Source organism: Leuciscus leuciscus (assembly GCF_965113295.1).
Source record: "Leuciscus leuciscus genome assembly, chromosome: 3".
NCBI lineage: Eukaryota > Metazoa > Chordata > Actinopteri > Cypriniformes > Leuciscidae > Leuciscus > Leuciscus leuciscus.
Genome location: NC_138727.1, coordinates 38613519 through 38633947, shown reverse-complemented (window position 1 = coordinate 38633947; position 20429 = coordinate 38613519). Strand labels below are relative to the sequence as shown.

Here is a 20429-nt window from a genome sequence, read left to right as displayed (position 1 = left end):
AATGCTCCATGCTACACAGCCAGGCCAATAAAGGTGTGGATGGAGGACAACAAGATCAAGACCTTGTCATGGCCACTTGGCCAGCCCAAACTCCTGACCTGAACCCCATTGAAAACCTCTGGAATGTGATCAAGAGGACACAAGGTCACAAGCTGTCAAACAAAGCCAAGCTGCTTGAATTTTTGTGCCAGGAGTGACATAAAGTCACCAGCAATGCGACTGACTGAAAGAGAGCATGTCAAGACACATGAAAGCCGATTGGAAATCAGGGTTATTCCACCAAATATTGATTTCTGAACTCTTCCTATGTTAAAACATTAGCATATTGTTTAAAAATTAATACAAACTTTATTTTATTGTTTTGCATTATTCAAGGTCTAAAAAACATGGCATCTTTGGGATATTTTGACCAGTTGTCATTTTATGCATTTGAGTAGACATTCAAAACGAACAGCTATTGTGTTTCATTCGTAAAACACTGCCATTCAAATGCCACACTCATTTACCAAATACCTACACCCAATGATAATGTGTGAAAATCCTTAATTTGTTCACTTAGAAATTAAAATATTTACTCCCTTGCATTTCTGTTTAAAGTGTAAATATTAGTGATGTAGTACTCGAGTCCGGTCTCGAGACCGATTTCTGCTTTCTCGGACTCGACTCGGACTTGTTCCTTCAAAGACTCGGTCTTGACTCGGACTCGACCCTTCAAAGACTCGGTCTTGACTCGGACTCGGCATAATCACTAGTCCACTAGAATACACACTAGAAAATTTTAATTTGCTCTGCATGTCCTAACTATGATTAAAAAAGTCAGGGTGGGCTTAACATGTTGATGACAGAGCAGCACTGTTGAAGCAGTTTAGAAAAATAGGCAGAAGATGATGCATGTGGTAGGGATTTTTTTAATGATATTAAAAGCATAGTCCATATTAAGACGTCAAGACTGCTCCTCTAAACAATTCCCAATCTAGCTTAGTCTGTAGGCCTAACTGTTGATTATTAACTGGGGTGATATTAAATCATGAATATGAAAACTGACATGTTTTTATGGTCTTGGTCTCGACTCCTAAAGACTCGGTCTCGACTCGGACTCGACCCTTCAAAGACTCGGTCTCGACTCGGACTCGACCCTTCAAAGACTCGGTCTCGACTCGGACTCGGCATAGTCGGTCTCGTCCCCATCACTAGTAAATATATCTAATTTGATCACTTAGAAATGTTTCTCAATGCATTTCTCTGTTTATTTTGTAAAAATATTGAACATACAAGTCAAGTAACCTTTATTCTACAGTGCTTTATGCAATACAAACTGATTTAAAACAGCTTCACAATGGTAACACATTCATATTTTTCTGTAACAAGCCAATAGTGTCATTACAGCTCAAGTCAGTTCAGTGTTGATTCAGTTCAGTTCAATAACTGTAAAGTTCATCAATTCTGCACATGTGTGAGTGCTATGTCAAACTCCTGTGCACTCCACTGCATACCAAACAAGCAAAAGATACAAAATAGAAGTGTTTTACTTTTTCATATGTAGTTTGGCATGTATATGGCTATTGATCATTTGTGTGTAGAGTATGCAAAAACAATTAGAAGAGTTAATATGGCTTATGAATGAATGAATGAATGAATGAATGAATGAATGAATGAATGAATGAGGTTAATTGGAAACAGGTCCTTTTTTCTGAATATATTTTCACAATAATTAGAAATCAATAAGTAAAGGAAAGTCAACTAAATCAAACTGAACAAAGAAAAGCAAATTGACACTATTAAGAGCAAAGCTGTGGACTGAACAGCAGACAGGTGTCATTTTTATAATGTGACTTGTCAGAGAATGGTATTACAGTTTCTTGTTTTGCACAGTAGACATTGTCAGGTAAACATTTTTTCCAAACACACCAATGACTAACACAGTAGTAAAACTAAAACTATGCGGTTTTTTTTAGATTGTCCAAACTGTTTTAGAGATTGCATCCATATGCACATACACTACCGTTCAAAAGTTTGTGGTTGATACGATTTTTTTAATGTATTTTATGTTTAAATTCCATTTAAAATAACCGTTTTCGATTTTAATATATTTTAATGAATATAAAATATTTTAAATGAAATGTATTCCTGTAAATTAATAAAGGATTTTTCATCATCATTACTCCAGTCTTCAGTGTCACATGATCCTTCAGAATTCATTCAGTGTTGAAAACAGCTGTGTATTTTTTCATATTTTCTTATTTGAAATAGAAATCTTTTGTAACATTGTACATTTACTGCACTTTACTGTCACTAACACTCTCGAGAAGGTTCTACCTGACCATAACATAACCCTTAAATAACCTGTTAAGAGCACACTGTCCTACATTCTTTTATCTTTGTGGTATTTTATGTGCAGGTCACTTTGCAGTGTTTTTACCACAAACTTGTCAATTCTCAGGCATCTACCTGTGTAAAAATGTCAGCATGAAAAGCTGTTCAGACACAAATTATATATATGTGCATATACAGCTCATGCACATATAATGGCACCATGATTCACAGGCAGTGTTGAGGCATAGTACAGCAAGTGTACGTATAGACTACTCCTGCTGAGACCTGACAGTGTGAGTTAAGCACAGCCAACCCACTCATTTGCTAATGCCCTTTTGGAACAGGATTTCAACTATTACATTCTGATAGTGTGGGGGTGGTGGGGGTTGGGGGGTGGTGTAAAAAAAAAAAAAAAAGGATAAACATGCAGGAATCTATGCCATATAGAAATCTAATTTACAAACAATATTAAGCAAAAAATTAAATAATATATTAACTCAAAACACAGAGGCTGAAATAATAGGTTAAAAAATACCAAATATGTTGGAAAGATTGTAACGGCGCAACACTGGAGTCTGGTTCTGATAGTATTCCAGATGTGGTAAACTTCATTTGAGGTAACTGTTGCCTCACTGTGGCACTCAATCGTCTGACATGGCATGTGAAACCATTGGCAGCGGTGTGACTGTGACTGACCATATTGTTTTCTCTCTCTCGCTTAACAATCTCAATATCTCTCCATATCCCAAATACATGTCATGCTGTTTCTTTCTTTTTATCTTAGCCGATTTCATCCTCTCTTTCTCTTTCTTTACCTCTTTCTCTCTTTTTGACACACGCTGACATGGGTGGCCTAAAGTGACATAGCCATTGCTGGCCAAGCCTCATTACCGCGGCACAAATGTCAGCCACACCACAATCACTGTCCCGCTGAGGACAGGGTAACGGCCTCTACTCAAGGCTTTTTTTGACTACAGAATTTGTGCAATGAATGGATGGGTATTTTTGCATTTTGGCTTAATGTGTTGAGTAACCTGCTGATTATCTTAATATTGGGTTTATTGCATATTACAACAAACTGGAGCAAATGTCAGTAAATTGATGCAGCCTATTTGGATTTGGACTAAAATGTTAATTGAAAGAAGTTGATTGCAGAGGTTTCCCTCTCACACATTTATGCTTAATCTGAAATTCTTTTGAAATTAAATTTAGAATTAATATGGATCACATGTCTGTCATCGGGAAGAATATTTTTATAGTTCCTATAACTATTGGCGGAAGTAACTGCTTTTTGATTTGTTCGCACCTCAGGAACTGGAAATTATTTTAGTTATAGGAATGCCTTTTGGGGGGACTAAATTAACTCCTACTTCAGAGTAGGTTCTAACCCAGCACAATAGGAACTATCAGTGACGCAAGTGTACGTTGATTGGCCAAACGCATTCATTTTTAACTCTGAATCTGCATGCACCAATGCTAGATTTTCTATATCATTACGTTCACAACTTGTAATAATTACTTCAATGAGCTCATTTTTGATGTTAGCTAACTGCCTCATTTGTACTTTTCTTAAATCCATTACTCGGACACAGCCACCTCTGATAACAGATCACTTTAAATTGCAATGTAGAGATGTGCATTTTCTGTAAAGCTGTTTTTAAATGATATTTTGAAAAGTGCTGTATTGAATTGAATTGAATTGAACAATGGAAGCCATTTGTCCTCACATCAGATGTAGGTCCAAAATTAAGGCTGAAATTTTGTTTAGTTCACTATTAGAAAGCTACACCTTCTAGATAACAAAAGCAAAGTCCTACCTCAGATTCAGTAGGTGGATTTCAGATTTCAAAAGTACTTTTTATATTTTCTCTAAAGTTTGTCATTGCTGACTGCAAACCTGGCTTACATTTTTGCATGTGCAGAGTGTCAGTATGCACTTAGCGTTTTACTTTGTTGACATCTAAAATTACTGGAAAAACGGTTCTTAGATTTTTTTCAATCTTCTCCACCAAATATTTCTTTCCACTTGACGCCATGTATAATGTAAAAACGTGGTTGTGCACAAGGTATTTATGAATCAAACATTGGTGATATATTTTCCTATCTTTACTGTTACACATTCCAGTTATATAAAAGATGGAGTCTTTATAATAGTCATCATTTAGGCTACAATGTAAAGAAAGAATCCAAGCTGTGGCCTTCCAGAGTATCAAAAATCAACAAAGTTCCGTTCCTTGGTGCTGAACACTATCAAAACGAACACAAAACTCACACACCGACAAAAAGACATGCTTTATTTGTTTGTATAAAAGCACCATTCTCCTGCTTCAAAGCTCACATTATTATACTGACAGCATTGCATTAACTCCAAACAGTTTTAAATGAACTGTTCTGGGGTCTAAAGGCTCTTTGCCTCCACCGCACCATCAAGGACAACTCTGGACTGTTCTACCATGTGATTGAATTGCTTTCAGGCAATTCATCTCACTCAAAATGTTCACCTCTCCATTCCGTTTTGGCGCACCGTGACGCTTAACCCTTGTTGCCATAGTGATGTTTCACCGTGGATAACAGCAATAGCCCGGACAAGACTCCTTGACCCCTTGGATTAACTTGCCATTTAGTGCGGGATAAAAACACCTCGGCAAGTTCTCGAAATCCATCCACTAGTGTCTACCCTGACCAGTAATACTAATGAAGAAATTCGCTTTCGGAACAATGGTGAGAATCAAACACTTAAATGTTTGCATAACGAGCTCTTTTACCTCGCCACTTCTCCATCTTAATCATTCGCACTCTCCAAAACACCCACACCCTTCTTCAGGATCAGAGACAGGACCGTCGGGCCGGGGAGCCATCCGACGAATTAATCCGCTAAGGCTGATTGCCATCAGTAGCTTATGATTATGCACCCTGATTACGAAGCCCACCCGAGGACCATGCTACGCCGGCTACACTTCGTCAAGGTGGATATAAAATCACGCAATGATTGCACTGGGACGGATCAATCTAGCGGCCGCATCGTCTTTTAGCTTAGTCTGAAGTGCAACTATGATTAATAAGGTGTACTTGAGACCTATATAGCTAGTAACACTCAACGAGACCTCCGGCTTTTAAAAGTCGGGCCTTTACGCGTCATAAAACAAACACTTAATTTGACGGACATGGAGGATTTCACTGGCAGTGCACTGGAGGAGTTCGATGGACTTGGAACGGAATACATGTCGGACTGCCTGTTAATAAGTCATTCATGGACTGAATTTAAGTACAAGAGACCACTTCACTGACATTTTGTTTTGCTGTAAATAGGAAATAATAAGGAAAATGTTTTACAGTCTGTATGTATTAATATTAAGGAAAATGTAGCCTACATGGTGAAAAATAACAAGTAATTCTGCAATGTAACGGGCCACATTACTTATAATTTACAAGCAGCTACATATAGCCTATGCATATGATGATTTATTTCATCAGACTGGTTCCCTTGACAAAACCCAATAGGCTTTTTTTTTCCTTTTTTGTTTTTTTTGTGACCAACAAAAGTTTGCGTTTATATTTTGTTCACTATGATAGTCTTCACAAATGATCTAAATACAAACGCCAGGAGTAAAAAGACATAGACTATAAATTGTCAGTTTAAAGTCGCCATCACTAAGTTTTTCAGTCTTTATTTAAAAAAAACGTATGAAGCTTTTATTTAGAATGGTATTCTTAATGCATTATAATACATGCATAATGCCTTATAAACAACTTTATAATGTGTATCATCTGCTAAATAATCATAACAATAGTTACAATAAATTATAATACTTAGCTATTTGTGGTATAAGAGTACAATGCATTACAACACCAGATGAAGCCTGCATTTATAATGCATCACAATGGTATTCTTAATGCATTTTAATGCACGCATAATGTCTTATAAACAACTTCATTATGTGTTGTAATATCTCATGAATAATCGTAACAACAGTAATAATACATATTAGATTTGGTAAAGCCTTATCATTTTACAGTTTTTATGAATAAAACATGATTTGCATTGTGAGTGTATTGTTCCTTTGTACTTTTCCACACAACATTGATTTTACCTTTAGGGAAATGTCTTATAACCACTTCATGATATCATATGGCTGTTCAAAAGGACTTAACTTTTGTTGCTTTACTTAAAGTAGACAAGGACCACTTATACGTATTATGATCACTTTATAAAGATTTTTAGATATTTAAAAGAAGACTTTGTTTTTGTCACTTTACTTTAAGCAGTAAAAGACCACTCATAAGATGTAGTATGATACTGTGCAGATCTTAAGTAAACAATGTCAAGATATGAGACTTGGAAAAGTAAAATATATGAAACTATGGGATTTATGGAATGCATTGTACTCTTAAAAGTTATAACCACAAATAGGTAAGTATTATAATGTATTGTAACTGTTGTTATGATTATTTAGCAGATGATACACACTATAAGGTTGTTTGTATAAGGCATTATGCATGTATTATAAAGCATTTAAGAATACCCTTATAATGCTTAATAAATACAAGCTTCATAGAAAGTGTTACCGCGTGGTTATAAAAACACAATGCGGCTGTGAAAGCGGACTATATTGAGTAGATGAGTTTTCCTGCTTGATGTGATGACATTTATTGTCCCTGACAACCTCTTTAGTCCCATTTAGACACTTCTTAGCAACTGTCTTTTTCAAGGCAAGTAAATGCATTAAAAAAATGGTAACACTTCATTTTAAAGTGACGTAGTTACATGTTACATGTACTTACTATAGTGATAACAGTTAATTGTGCACAATTACAAGTGACTAACCCTAAACCAAACACTAGCCGTAACTCGTACATGTAGTTAAAATTACTCATTGCTTATTTGACGTCACCTTAAAATAAAGTATAACCAAACAAATCAGAAGGGGAATGTCACAGAATAAAATGTGAAAATACCTTGAGCTCTCATTGATCACAGTCATTATTTCAAGAATTTAACCAAAACCCCGTTGATTCAGGACGATGGAACCGGAACTGCTGAAATGCTAACACATTTCTAGTTTTTGGCCAACAAAAATACGTTATCCCTGCAGCACTCTATTACAATGAAGACTGAATTATTCTGAGACACCAATTATGTGGCTGTTGATATCTGTATAAGACATATGGCTGCCTAACGTAGGCTGGTGCTTTTTTAGTAACATGGAGCCACATCAACCCAAAGCGAAACTTTCAGCAAAGTTTGAGTTTTAATAGATTTTTTATTTTTTCTACTAGTGAGGGGAGTAGAATGGGTTGAGCTAATGGAACGAGGTTTTCATTTTGATTTAAGCTTAACTCCTATTCGCAGATGTGGAAAATTGACACTATACTGAGACTTGGTTCTATTTATAAAATATGACACTTAAAATAAGGTTCTTTATTGGTAGAAGAACCTTTAACATGCATGGAATGTTTCTATTCCACAAAAGGTTCTGTATAGAAGAATAGGGTTCTTTCGAGTTTTAATACTCACTGAATGTTTGTTTTTTTTCTGAAAAAAAACAGAAAATGTTTTTTTCTATGGCATTGAAACCCCCCTATTTTGCAACCTACATGTTTAAGAGTGTATGTGTGGTTTCTGGTTTTAATAGGCTTCCATCATTTCTCTTCCTTGTTGAAAATGGGAATGTCATTCATAGATGAAGTGCTGCATAACTATAGCCAGTACAGTACAAAAGCAGCACTTCAACACTCATCATCCAAGACACACCCTGTTCCAAAGAGGACAGTGATGGCATCAAACACTACTTTCATTGAGATCTATGCCACAGTTTGATCAAATACATTATGGTGTAATGTACCGCTGTGCAGTCCATCGCATGCTGATCACTGACAGTAGATTAGTGTCAGGGAAGCAGCACAGGCTCTTACGCATTGGAGTGGGAGCCAGTGATGTACTGCCAGCGGGACGCGTCATGTGTACAGGGCAGCCTGCATGCTGAGGAGTCCCTATCGCTGCTGCTTAGCACTTTGGCGACAGATTGCAAGATCTCAGAGCCAGTGTAGATATCTGCATGAGACGGACTGGACAGATGGGAGGAGTGTATACAAAATAACATTTATAGCAAATGTTGCTTATACCCGTATCATTTGAATGACCATTCTCAGTGAAAAGCTTTCTCCTTAAACACCTCAAGAAATTGTTTTATTCATAAATATTTGTCATAAAAATAACAAACATCAACGTTCATCCAAATTATTGCGTATAAACGTTCTTGATATGTACAAAATCATTTCTCCAGTATGATTATTATAACTTAAGGCAAGTTCACATTTTCTACATTTTCCCCATTACCTCTATTAATTAATTCAGCTAGTACAATACAAAAAGCTTTCAGACTGAAAGGCATGTCGAAACTGGTCTAGCATCATGTGAAAGAACTACTGAAAACCGTAGCAACGTATGCTTTTCTAATCACTCAACAGCACTGTCGAAACCTGTGCTATTCTAATGTTTTTTTTTTCTCATCACATCACAAAATAAAGGAGCCATGTGAACTAGATAATTCATAATTCATGAATTAGGGTCACAAGGTCACACAATAACACACAAGTATCTGTTTAAAAAAAAACTGTTATTGAATTGAAGATACCTAGGGTAGACAATAGTATTAAAACTGGCTTAATACATTCAAATATTCTATTATAATTATGGACTGAAGAAATTCAAGACATGTTTTGTGGAGCTTGTGCTTTCCATAACACAAGGGACACATCAAAAATAAGGATATAAATAGTCTTTCAGTTCAAAATAAAATGTAAAAAGTAGCACTTGTTAGAAAAATACAAATGATCATTGGCATATAAATGTATTTATTTCTTCCCATTCGCTGTGTAAATTTGACAACATTAGAACTGGATTCTTTAATTGTACAACACAATTACTATTTGCTAGCATAGCAACAAAATGAAACATATATATAGATATATATTTATATAAAGGGGAAAATACGCTGTAAAAACCTTGGCACGAATGAATCAATAATGCCACCATGTTGTAAAACGAGGTAAATCTGACTTGTGCTGCGAAGCATCTCTCGGTGATTATTAATATCACGTAAACATATACATGCATTTTTTAAAGAATTCTTAAACAGGTGACAGCGTTAAAATAGAAAAGACCAAAAAGCACGAATTAAAACAATTTTAAGTTCGAAAGTGGAGATAAGTGCAATACATTCCAGCTGTGCGTTTTACTGCCGCATTACAATGCAAGGTCGAGGTTGGAGCTGTTCCATAGTAAAAGTGCTGAACTGCAGTTCATGTGTTCTGCAAAACACGCTCCTCGATTAAGAAATATAACGGTCGAGGAGTTTATAAATAAAAAAAACACTTGATTTAGGTTTATGCACTTGCTGCACACACCTCAAGCTGCACGCAAGGTTCATTGTGGAAGGTCCAGTATTAAAATTATATCCCCTATTTCACGAAAAGGGGATCCGTCTCCTCAGTGGACCTTTACACTCATGCGTGTCGCTTGATTCAGTTGCCACGACGTTCACTTGAGCTTTGGAGTTGTATTCTGTAGTAGCCTAAGCAACTGTTTTAGTAAGCTTGAATCTTCCAAGACGGTAAGATTTGACATCACGCACAACGAGCGCTCATTATCACAATTGTCGCTTAAATGGCCTCGGGCAAAGTAAACGGCCACGCGTTAACTACTTGTGGCTTCAGCTCCATCTTTTCTTTCTGTTTAAGATGCACCCGGCCGTGCCGTTTCCTTTCGTCGCTCCTGGCAAAGCGTTTGCCGCACACATCACAAGAAAAGGGTTTCTCACCGGTGTGAGTGCGGGTGTGTGTGGTGAGATGGTCGCTTCTGCTGAAGCTCCGCAAACAGATGCGGCACTGGAAAGGTTTGTGTCCCGTGTGGATGCGGATGTGCCTGTTGAGCTCATCCGACCGAGAGAAGCGCCGGTCGCAGGTCTCCATCGGACACGTGAAGGGTTTCTCCTTGGCCGGCCCGGTGGAAGAGGCAGGGCTCTTTCTTACGCGATTAGGCTTCTGAGCCCGTGTGTAAGTTTGACTGAAAGACTCGGGCAATAAAGATGAATACAGAACCGAGTCTATTGTGGAAGTCGAGTAGGTTGTGTCGCAACTGGACTGGAGTTCAATATTTGGATAAATGGACGGTTTTAATAGACTGGTGGGTGGGATATCCATTACTGGGGTGGAGTAGTTAAACATGGGAGCGTTGAAGCCCTGTGTGCAAGAATCTCCAAAGCACTGCTCCTGTTTTAAAGTGCTCTCCACTTTGAATTCAGTCTCTGGGTTTGAGCAAATGGGAGAATAAGAGTCTAAAAGTTCTTTCACGTCCACCTGTTGATCAGCTTGAAAACTATTCGACATGGAGAATGCCTCTGACTGGAAGCCAGCATCCAAGTATGACTTATTGAAGGTCCCCCACTCGTAACAACTGCTCTCGAATTCATTTTTGATGACCACCGGGAATGTCGCGCTCTCGGATAGCGGTTCTGCGTCTTGCGCAGAGGAGCGAAAGTTTAAATGCGATGCAGCGGAGTCTTGGGCCTGCGTGGCGGTCTGGGAGTCCGGGTAACTGTGGCTTGTCTGTCCCGGGGAATACAGCGGCGGGGTGGTGCACGTGGAGGCCTGCGTTTGGACCCCCTCGTCGCCAAAACTGCTACGGCTTGCGTTCATCGTACCGTCAGCACACTGTTGCGCATCCGACACAGGGGTTGTTGAGATGCCAACGATTTCGGTGATCATGTTAAGCAGTGTTTCCGTGCTGCAAGGTGTTCCTTGAGATGTTTCCACATAAAAGCTGCCTGAGTAAGCTAAGGAGGTTGCGTAGCTTTCTTTCGGCCCCTGACAAGAGTTATACTGATCTGTACTCGTGGGCTCCGTTTTGGGGGTAATAGGCGCACCTGATATGGAGAGAAAAAAAGCAGACATGCGTCAGTGCCTTAAGTAAAATGTGCAATCAGTTATACCTATACAGTTTCGTGAGTGCCTTGAATTAACTTGCACTATATATTATATTTCATGCAGCAGTACTGAAATCTGGTCTATAATTAACAGAGCTAGAATTTGTACAATCTGCCAGAAACTCACCGTGTGCAAACTGGGCAGGTGCTGTCCTTCCAGAATCCATGAAAACATCCTGGCTGTCTTTGGAGCCGTGAGTTTCCATCCCTATCGCAGAACTGTTACAGTTCTCAAACTGCGAGTAGAAAGAATCTTGAGAGTTCAAATCCATGTTGTTAAGCATCTTTCCGTAAATGGCTTTCCAATGGCTGTCAGTCCGAACAGGTTATTGATAAGGGGCTATTGCAAACACAAGAAAGAGCAAAAAACGGATCCGATAGTTAAGTCCGTGAAGGCGTTCGTCCAAAAAAGAAATGTAAATACTTTGGAATTCCCCCTTTTTGAGATCTGCGTCAAAGTAATATAGCTCTCCAGCTATCTGTAGTGTAGATCTGTTGATTCTCACACCAACGGCTTCCCTTCGCTCGGCTTTTATACACTCCGTCTCACCGATCAACCCTCCTCCCCATTCATTGTCTCCAGTGAGAGGATTCCCCGCTGCGTGTCATCTTCGTGACCATATATGGACAGAGGATATGACGGGCTTCCCCAAAAAAGGAGAGTTACGGTTCTGACGCTTCAACAAGTCTTTCGTTTAGTATAAGGGACCGAGGGAGAGCCATGGCTTCTTCAGCTATGCATGTTTCTTTGTTAATTCAAAATTAAGCCCTATGCATTAGATTGCGCTTTTAAATAGCCAACATCTGCACGCGTTCATGACGAAAATAAACGCAAAGTGTTTAAGTCACAGAATAGGCTATAGGCTACAAGTGTCATTTTCAGTCTGTCAAACAAAGCTCAAAAATCGACATCGAATTTCAGTCAATTTCCTTTGATTTCGTTTTATAACGTCTTGTAAAACTAATTTACTACTAGACATTTCACAAACTGTACAAACTTTCAAGCATAACGAAAAAATAACTTCAGCAATTAACTGACTGTTAACATATATATCATTCAGTTTGTCATGCAGATGAATTATGAGGTAAAAAGGCATGCGGTGATAAAATATGTAGCATAACGCGAGGAAAGAAACACTCATTCATATGCCCGCTTTAATAAGCACCGGTAGTTGACCGGCCTATCACCTTATTAACTAATGCTTTGTCATTCCTTTGACCAAGCTGTCAGCACCGCAGTTCCAAAATTCCTGTTTTCCAGAACTCGAGCAGGATATATTGTATATCTGCTCGTAGACTAGATATAATTTGATACAGAAAAGGCCTACACTTGCTGGATCATAATAAAATGAACAGAAATGAAAACCAATTATAGTGTACAAAATGAAGTAAAATGGCCCTGAGTCGAAGGTAAATATTTACCACAAACAAGTATAGGTTGTGGTGACGCTCTGGCATCCGTCGCGCAGAGCTGGCGGTAAGAAAAGTGCACTGCTGTCCAGCACCATGGAGAGCGCCACTTGAAATAGCAGGCTACTCCATTCTACAATTATAGTTCACGGCCTGCAGTCTGTGTACGAAGCCATAGTGGTGACATTCTTGCTATGGGTTTAATATAACAGTCTAATGGAAAACCTACTTTTTTTTTTTTTTTTTGCCCTCAAGAGTTAAACAAAATGTAAAATAAATGCATACAAACATACTTACAAATTCCTATTCTGTGATTAACATGGTTTCAATTTCTGAATGAAAAGTCATGTAGATGTTTTAGGTAACTGTACACCAAATATACACACTGCAAAAGTCCTAGGCACATTGGTATTTTCACCCTCCCCCCCCCAAAAAAAGGTATTAAGACAGTTTTTGTATAATTTGCTGTAGTGTGTCAGTAGGAAATATTAGTTTACATTTCCAAACATTTACTTTGCCATTAATTGTAATAGCCTAATCCAGTATGTACAAGGAGTCTGACAACAGCCAGTATGATCCACACAGAGATCTGATCTCACCATCATCGAGTCTTTCTGGGATTACATGAAGAAACAGAAAAAATTGAGACAGACTAAATCTAGAAGAACTGAGGCAACGTCTCCAAGACGCTTGAAGAAACCTGCCTGCAAAGCTACAGTACTGTGAAAAGTTTTAGGAACTTGTGTAAAAATGTTGTAAAGTGAGGATGCTTTCAAAAATAATGTCACAAATAGATATTTATCAATTAACGTAATCAAATCAATATTTGGTGTGACCACCCTTTGCATATTAAACAGCTTTTATTCTAGGTATGCTTGCACATAGGCTAGTTTGTCAGGTAGTTTTGCAGGAAGGTTTCTTCAAGCATTTTGGAGATGTTGCTGCAGTTCTCCTGGAATGTTTGGAAATGTAAACTGATATTTCCTACTGACACACTACAGCAAAAGATAGAAATAACTGGCTTAAAACCATTTTTAAAACCCCTGACGACGGATACTGACGTGCCTAAGACTTTTGCAAAGTACTACATATATATATATACGTATTTCCAGAAACAATCACTCCATCAACCACACCAGCAACTACCTCAATACAGCTAACAAACAACATAAACAAGAAATATAGTGGGAACGACGTTAAAATGGAAACCAGAGGAAACTGCAACATCAGTGGGTACTACTGTACAAAAAGTACACAACAACTGCAATGGATGGCTCAAATGCTCCAGAAGTAACAGGAACTGCCATTTCATCTGCAAATCTGCCAGCCACATCAGGAACAGGAGTAAGTTTTGAAAGCTTAAAAACTACAACTGCAGTAGGTACAAGTGCTGAAAGAACATTGAGAACTGCAGCACCAGATTCCACTTCAACTTCTACAGCGGCACCTGGAACAACAAGGGTAGCAATAACAACTCTAATACCTAAAACAGGTTTGACTAAATATGTTATGACTATACACTTCTGTGCAAAAGTTTGGGGTTGGTAAGATTTTTTAAATGTTTTTGGAAGAAGTCTCTGAAAGAAGTCTCAATGGCTGCATTTATTTGATCAAAAATACAGAAAAAAAAGCAATATTATGAAATATTATTACAATTTAAAATATTTTATTTTAATATACTTTAAAAGGTAATTTATTTCTGTGATGCAAAGCTGAATTTTCAGCATCATTACTCCAGTCTTCAGTGATACATGATCCTTTAGAAATCATAATATGCTGATTTGATAAATGTTATCAATGTTGGAAACAGTTGTGCTGCTTTATATGGAACCTGTGATACTTTTTTCAGGATTCATTGATGAATAAAATGTTAAATAAAATGGCATTTATTCAAAATATAAATATTTTCTAACAATATAAATCTTTATCACTTTTATATCAATTTAACACATCCTTGTTCTTTCACAAAAAAAAAAAGAAAGAAAAACATTACTGACCCCAAACTTTTGAATGGGTATATTCAAAAGCATTTATATATAGTATATAAATATTGTCACAAAATATTTCCATTTTAAATAAATGCTATTCTTTTTTAAACTTTTGTTTTTATTCATCAAAGATTCCTGAAAAAAGTATCAAATGTTATAAAAAAAATATTAAGCAGCACAATTTCCATGTTTCCAACACTGATAATAAATCTGCATATTAGAATGATTTCTGAAGGATCATGTGACACTGAAGACTGGAGTAATGTCTGATGAAAATTCAGCTTTGCATCACAGAAATAAATTACATTTTAAACTATATTAAAATAGAAAATCATTATTTTAAATTGTAAATTTAAAAGGTGCAAGGAAAGTGTTCTCTGCTTTCATTCTTTGAGTTATTAAAACGTTTGTTTGTTTTTTGTAGAAAATTATTGTGGACTTTTTTTTTTTCATTTTGGACATCCTAATTTATCATCAACCCATGTACTGTTGTCATATCCAAAGGTGTTGAATCAGGCTAATTTCTAGAATTTTGCCTCTTCATGCAAGAAATTAAAGCAATATTGAAAGTTATTTAAAAATATAGTTTTTCTAAGAAGGCATTTGAACGAAAATGTAGCCTATAGATTTTGGAATAATAAAATAAAAAAATCCAATTTATGTTTGGAAGCTTCTTAGCCAAATTTTTCTTTTACCTGGATTACAGTTGCACATGCAGGGAACTCCTACAATGGTGGCTTTACCCTCTACAACTACAATTCCCTATTGCAAAAATCCAGTATAACCTAGAAGCTGTGTTGTTGAACGTGGAAGCTGGTTGACCAGCCACTATGTTCAAAAACAGCTTGCACTGCTGGTTCAAGATGGTCTACCAGCTTGAAGCCGCTAATGACCAGCTATCATGTTCCAAAACACAGCTACCAGCTCAAGCAGTATTTTATGGCATGGTTTGCAAAACACCTGTGAAGGAACCACAGAAGGGGTACGGTGATGTCCACTTGTCCTGTAGCAGGTAGGCGGAAACTTTCTGCGAGGTTCAGGTGCCTTCAAAATCACCAGAGAACTCTAGTTTGCCCCATCCAGCTGTGATTGCCACTTTTGTACACTATTACTTTGCACAGGCCACTGGAGCACCAATGAAAGAAAAGAAAAAAAAAGATATGAGGAAGAATATCTTGAGCAGTGGGCTGCAAAAAGCGAGGCACTCATTATAGCACAAGCCTACTCAAGTATCCTTAGCTCAACCAAATCTATTTATGCATTTTTTTATGGCTTATTTTTTTTGTATTTATCAGCATGTGCATTAAGTATTGGCAGTTGCAGTATTTTTCATTTATTTTGGAACAGGCCTGAGTAAATAGATTGGCATGTAGATGTAACCCATTTAGGAGTACAATAGGTTTCCATAAATACATATGCAAGATGACAAAGAAGCATCCGCATGCATGATGGAACTGGGTTTGGCGGTGCACGAAATATCCCTCTTATTATGATACAAAATCGTACTTAACAACGAGTTTGACATTTTCTGGAGGTAACTGTTCGCATCACGCTACTTTCCCCTATTCGAGGCCCTAATATACCCCTCTCCAGTGGTCTCTCCCAGTTGACCTAAACCTATTAAAAAGCTCTTCTCTTAAAGAGTTCACAACACTGAGACGCTGTTGTGATAACTGCCGAGTAGCGCTCACCTCTCGCCTCTGCAAAATGCCACGGAGCTCAGTAATGGATTTATGTAATTCCTGCACTTACCAAGATTATTACACCAAAGAAATGAAATGAAGGTAAAAGTGTAATGAGACCATCGATGTGTCGGTATTTTCAGATCGGATGATCTGAGCTGGCATTGCAATATCTACATATATCTCGAGTCCATTCAGTCATTGATTTGAGAGCTTTAAACAATCGAATTGCAAAATATATGATGTCTATAGATCATATTGGTTGGTCACCAATATGCTATCTGCCAACAAGCTCCTGACAGTGCAAAGCATGTGAAAATAAAATGAATGCTGCATCTCTACTAAGTCTTCACTCATTTTCTTTTCTGCTTGTGATCCATCTGTTCATAGCAGCATTTTTGTAGAACGCTCAACAACACCATTAACAAATGGTATAATCGTATCCACACATAATTTGACAAATTCCCAAGGCAATGATTGAGCTGAGGGAAGAAGCAGCACTGCAAAAAAGAAAGTTTATTGCATCTATAAAAAGAAATAAGAAGGATTCATCTAAAATATTATGATAAGATAACTGATTTACCAATTGTAAAAAGATCTAGCTTATGGGCTTGCCATGCATGAAGTACGTATTGAAAAGAGGGGCTTTGGAGTACTTTCAAAAACGTCTGGTATAGGGTTTCAAGAGGCAGAGGAATCAACCACATCACATTTCTGCAGTATATGTCCCATATTACAAACCCCCAACGGCACCGGATGAAGGCTCATCTTCCTCAAACCATAGCAACAATGAGAAACCGAAAAAAGGGATTGAGAGCGCCAACATTAGAGATTCCACGACCGGAAACACGACTCAATGCAAGCTTGCATCACTCTGCCAAATCATTTTGCTTTCTTTTTCCCTTTTCACTCGCAATCCCATGCATGACTATGCTTTAGCGCATGAACCCCTTTCAGAAAGCATGGCTCTTTTCATCCAGCGACTTATCGCTCTCCTCCGTCTACGGAGTGTGGGAGTGGGGTTAGGGAAGCCCGATTGCACAACCAAAACCCCACTCAGCGAGCTGCAGGTTTCCCTTGCAGTTCCAGAAATACACCCTTGTGCTCGCCCACCCTTGTCCCCGGACATCCATCCTCGCCTTTCAGGCTGGGAGGGGCCGGAGCTTCGGCTTTCTTCCTGATCGTGACTGCGGAGGGTTCCAGCAGTTCCCCGCCCGCTCTGACTGACTCCCCCACATTCCCAGCAACCTCTTCTCTACTCTGAGCCGCAGCTCCAGAAGCACACCAGCAGGCCAATCTGGCTCTCCTCCAGCTACCTAGAGTTATCTAATCACAATAAATGAGGATAAATTAGCGTAGCACCACAGCGACAGGGCTCACTTCATGTTACGCAGCAGGGTGCTAAATGTTTTAGCACTCTTGCTTGTTTTGGGGATGAGGCCCATTACTTTTTCCTCAACTCCCAAGCTGCAACCTGAACCATTTGGAGAAATCAACAAACTCCTCATGCACTCGCATGGCAGTTCTCTCCCTACTGTGTAATTCGAGCAGTTAGCACAGTGTATTTCTTCAACAGGCAGGCTTCATAACGACTGACCCCCATCAAGGTGATTCAATAAAAGCCTATAAAAGAATTCATCACCTTTTCTGAGGGACAACTACAGACTGAAAAGGGATGAGTCTATTCAAACAGATTGCACTGCTGCTGCTATGAGGAAACAAAATAAGAATGTGGCGTCTCTCTCTCTCCCTTTCCTCGCTAACATAAGTAACTATGGTAACAGGCGCACTGCATGGCACTGCTTCCACAAGCTCTCCAGAAATAAAACTGTTGGGCTAAGAGCGAGCAGGTAAAGACAAAAGATCCCGGGTGCCACTATTTATAGAGGCAGGCTTACATAATCTCCACACAGACCAGCACTGGCTGAGGGAGGTTGGGTTTTGGGGTGAGTGGCACCGGGGCCCCGGCCCTAGAATCGAGTGCGCGAGAGTGGTGTCTGGAGGTTACACTGTCGATTATGAGCAAGCTCCAAAGGCTACAGGAGGGGGAGGAAGTAGGAAAGAAAGAATCTGTACAGAGAGGGGGAAAAGATGATGGCGGATTGGATTTGATGGTTGCATTGCTAAAGGGTGAACGCTTTACGTGCGCTTGTTGATCAGCAACTCAAGGTCCCATGGGATGCATGTCAGCCTGTGGTGGTGGGAGATGTTCGCCATTGAACGTCACTGTATCAGCGATTACATCACCAACCCGACTCACTGAGGTAACAAGTGCTTATGACAGATGGAAAGAACGCTGTCAGGGATAACAAACACAAGACTTTACCCACTGGCACTGTGAGCCACACTCAGCTGAAGGCCTGAGAAGACAATGTCACAATCTGTTAAGCTAATGGTAGTGGAAGGATTGAAAGACAGTATAAATCTAAAGAGGTTTAACTGACAATTCTTCTATAGTTGATAGCTTGTTTAAAGGCAGAACTGTCAGACCTGGCGTCACAAAATAAATTATTTTGACGCACAGAGCGTGACTAAATGGCTCCCCCTAGCAGTCATGTGTCATTATTACACTCTTCACACTGTAATATTGATTCTTTTGAGCTTGACTGAACGAGGTGTGAATGAACAGCTCCGTTCTTATCCGTCAGTTGATATAATCAGCAAATGAAACCTTCACGCTGCATAACACAGGGAGCTTTGAGAATTTAATGCAATAATTGTCCCATTACGGGGCAAAAGAAAGTGTGAATCACGTAAATATGCCCCAACTACTCTAACCAATGGATGCAAATAGAGGCTCATCTCAGGATCTCATCAATGCGCAAATGGAGGAACTCTGACTCATCTATTTATGCCAGTGCGTTAGATCTCACTAATGCTGTTTTGGCTATTATCCCATTGTACCGTGGGTCTGAGGAGAGGGAGGGGGATTGCGCATTGAATGTTTTAGTCACACTGAACAACCAAAAACTAGGAGATGCATTTCAAATGGCAACACATGCTACGATGCCCAAGGGGAATGCGAATATAAAGGAAGATGTGTGTTTGTTTCCTCTCTGATCATTCGTCAGAATGCTGACGTTGCCACATGGTTCTGAAAAGTTGGTGAAGTAAAAAAATTAAATAAAAACACCAAATACAGCATGACTCATCAACAGGCTTAAGTCTCCCAAACACTGTTGACGCAACCGAGACTGTGTAAACAGAGAGATGTCAACCCTTTTAAACTTTTATCTTTAACAATACACTTAAACAATGATCCATCTACAAGCTTGCCTACCTTTCCTCTTGGAGGCCTTGAAACAGTATTGCTCCATTGAAAAGACATACTGAATGACAATAATATATTAAAAGGTAGACTCCTCAAATAAGTAACAGCAATTGAATATACTAATATATATATTTGTATTAAATTATGTTGATACCTACAGGTACTGCAGCTCAGTTGAATGAAAGCAGGAAGCCTATTCTGGTTCAAATACTACCAGGAATTAATAACAACTGTTTTAAATCATGCTACATAATTAATTTGTGAGTTTTGTGTGTTTAAATTTCCTCTGTACTCAAGACACACAAAAAAACAAACAAAAACTTCTTCATGACATTAGAGACAAATCTTCAGAATTTGTAAAAGAAATGTAGAGTACAGGGCGTATAAGCCTTAAAAAAATGAAAGTACAAGATCAATGATTGTGAAATATTCAGTGGCAACATAAAACTGTCCAGAAAGGAAAACGAGTGCTCTATCAACTGGCCTTAAAACGTTCTCACACTGAAACCGGCTCATCAGCCCATCCTTATTAAGCTCCTTTTAATATGGCACCATTAAGTACTCTGTAAAAACAGATTGAATTGACTTTTAGCTTCAGTGTACATGAAGCAATTCAGTGAACCCCACTCTTTATGTAAAGGTGTAAACACTCGTTGCCCTTCTACACACACACTTACCGTATGTTCACTAATCTCTATGATTCAATGAAAATTGAGACGGTCTGCCTGAAATAGAATAAAAATACATGTAGAGACACAGACTACTTGGCAAATTAACAGAC

General features: G+C 38.5%; 1 protein-coding gene across 1 annotated transcript; it reads right to left on the bottom strand.

Moving 5' to 3' along the window:
- Positions 1 to 8489: 8489 nt before the first annotated feature.
- Positions 8490 to 11786, bottom strand: LOC309495572 (uncharacterized protein). The gene is made up of 2 exons (XM_082165355.1): positions 11425 to 11786; positions 8490 to 11237 (listed from the first exon to the last, which is right to left on the bottom strand). The coding sequence occupies exons 1-2, from the start codon at positions 11579 to 11581 to the stop codon at positions 9976 to 9978; spliced, it is 1419 nt and encodes a 472-aa protein (XP_082021481.1). The 5' UTR covers positions 11582 to 11786; the 3' UTR covers positions 8490 to 9975.
- Between the last annotated feature and the right edge of the window lie 8643 nt (positions 11787 to 20429).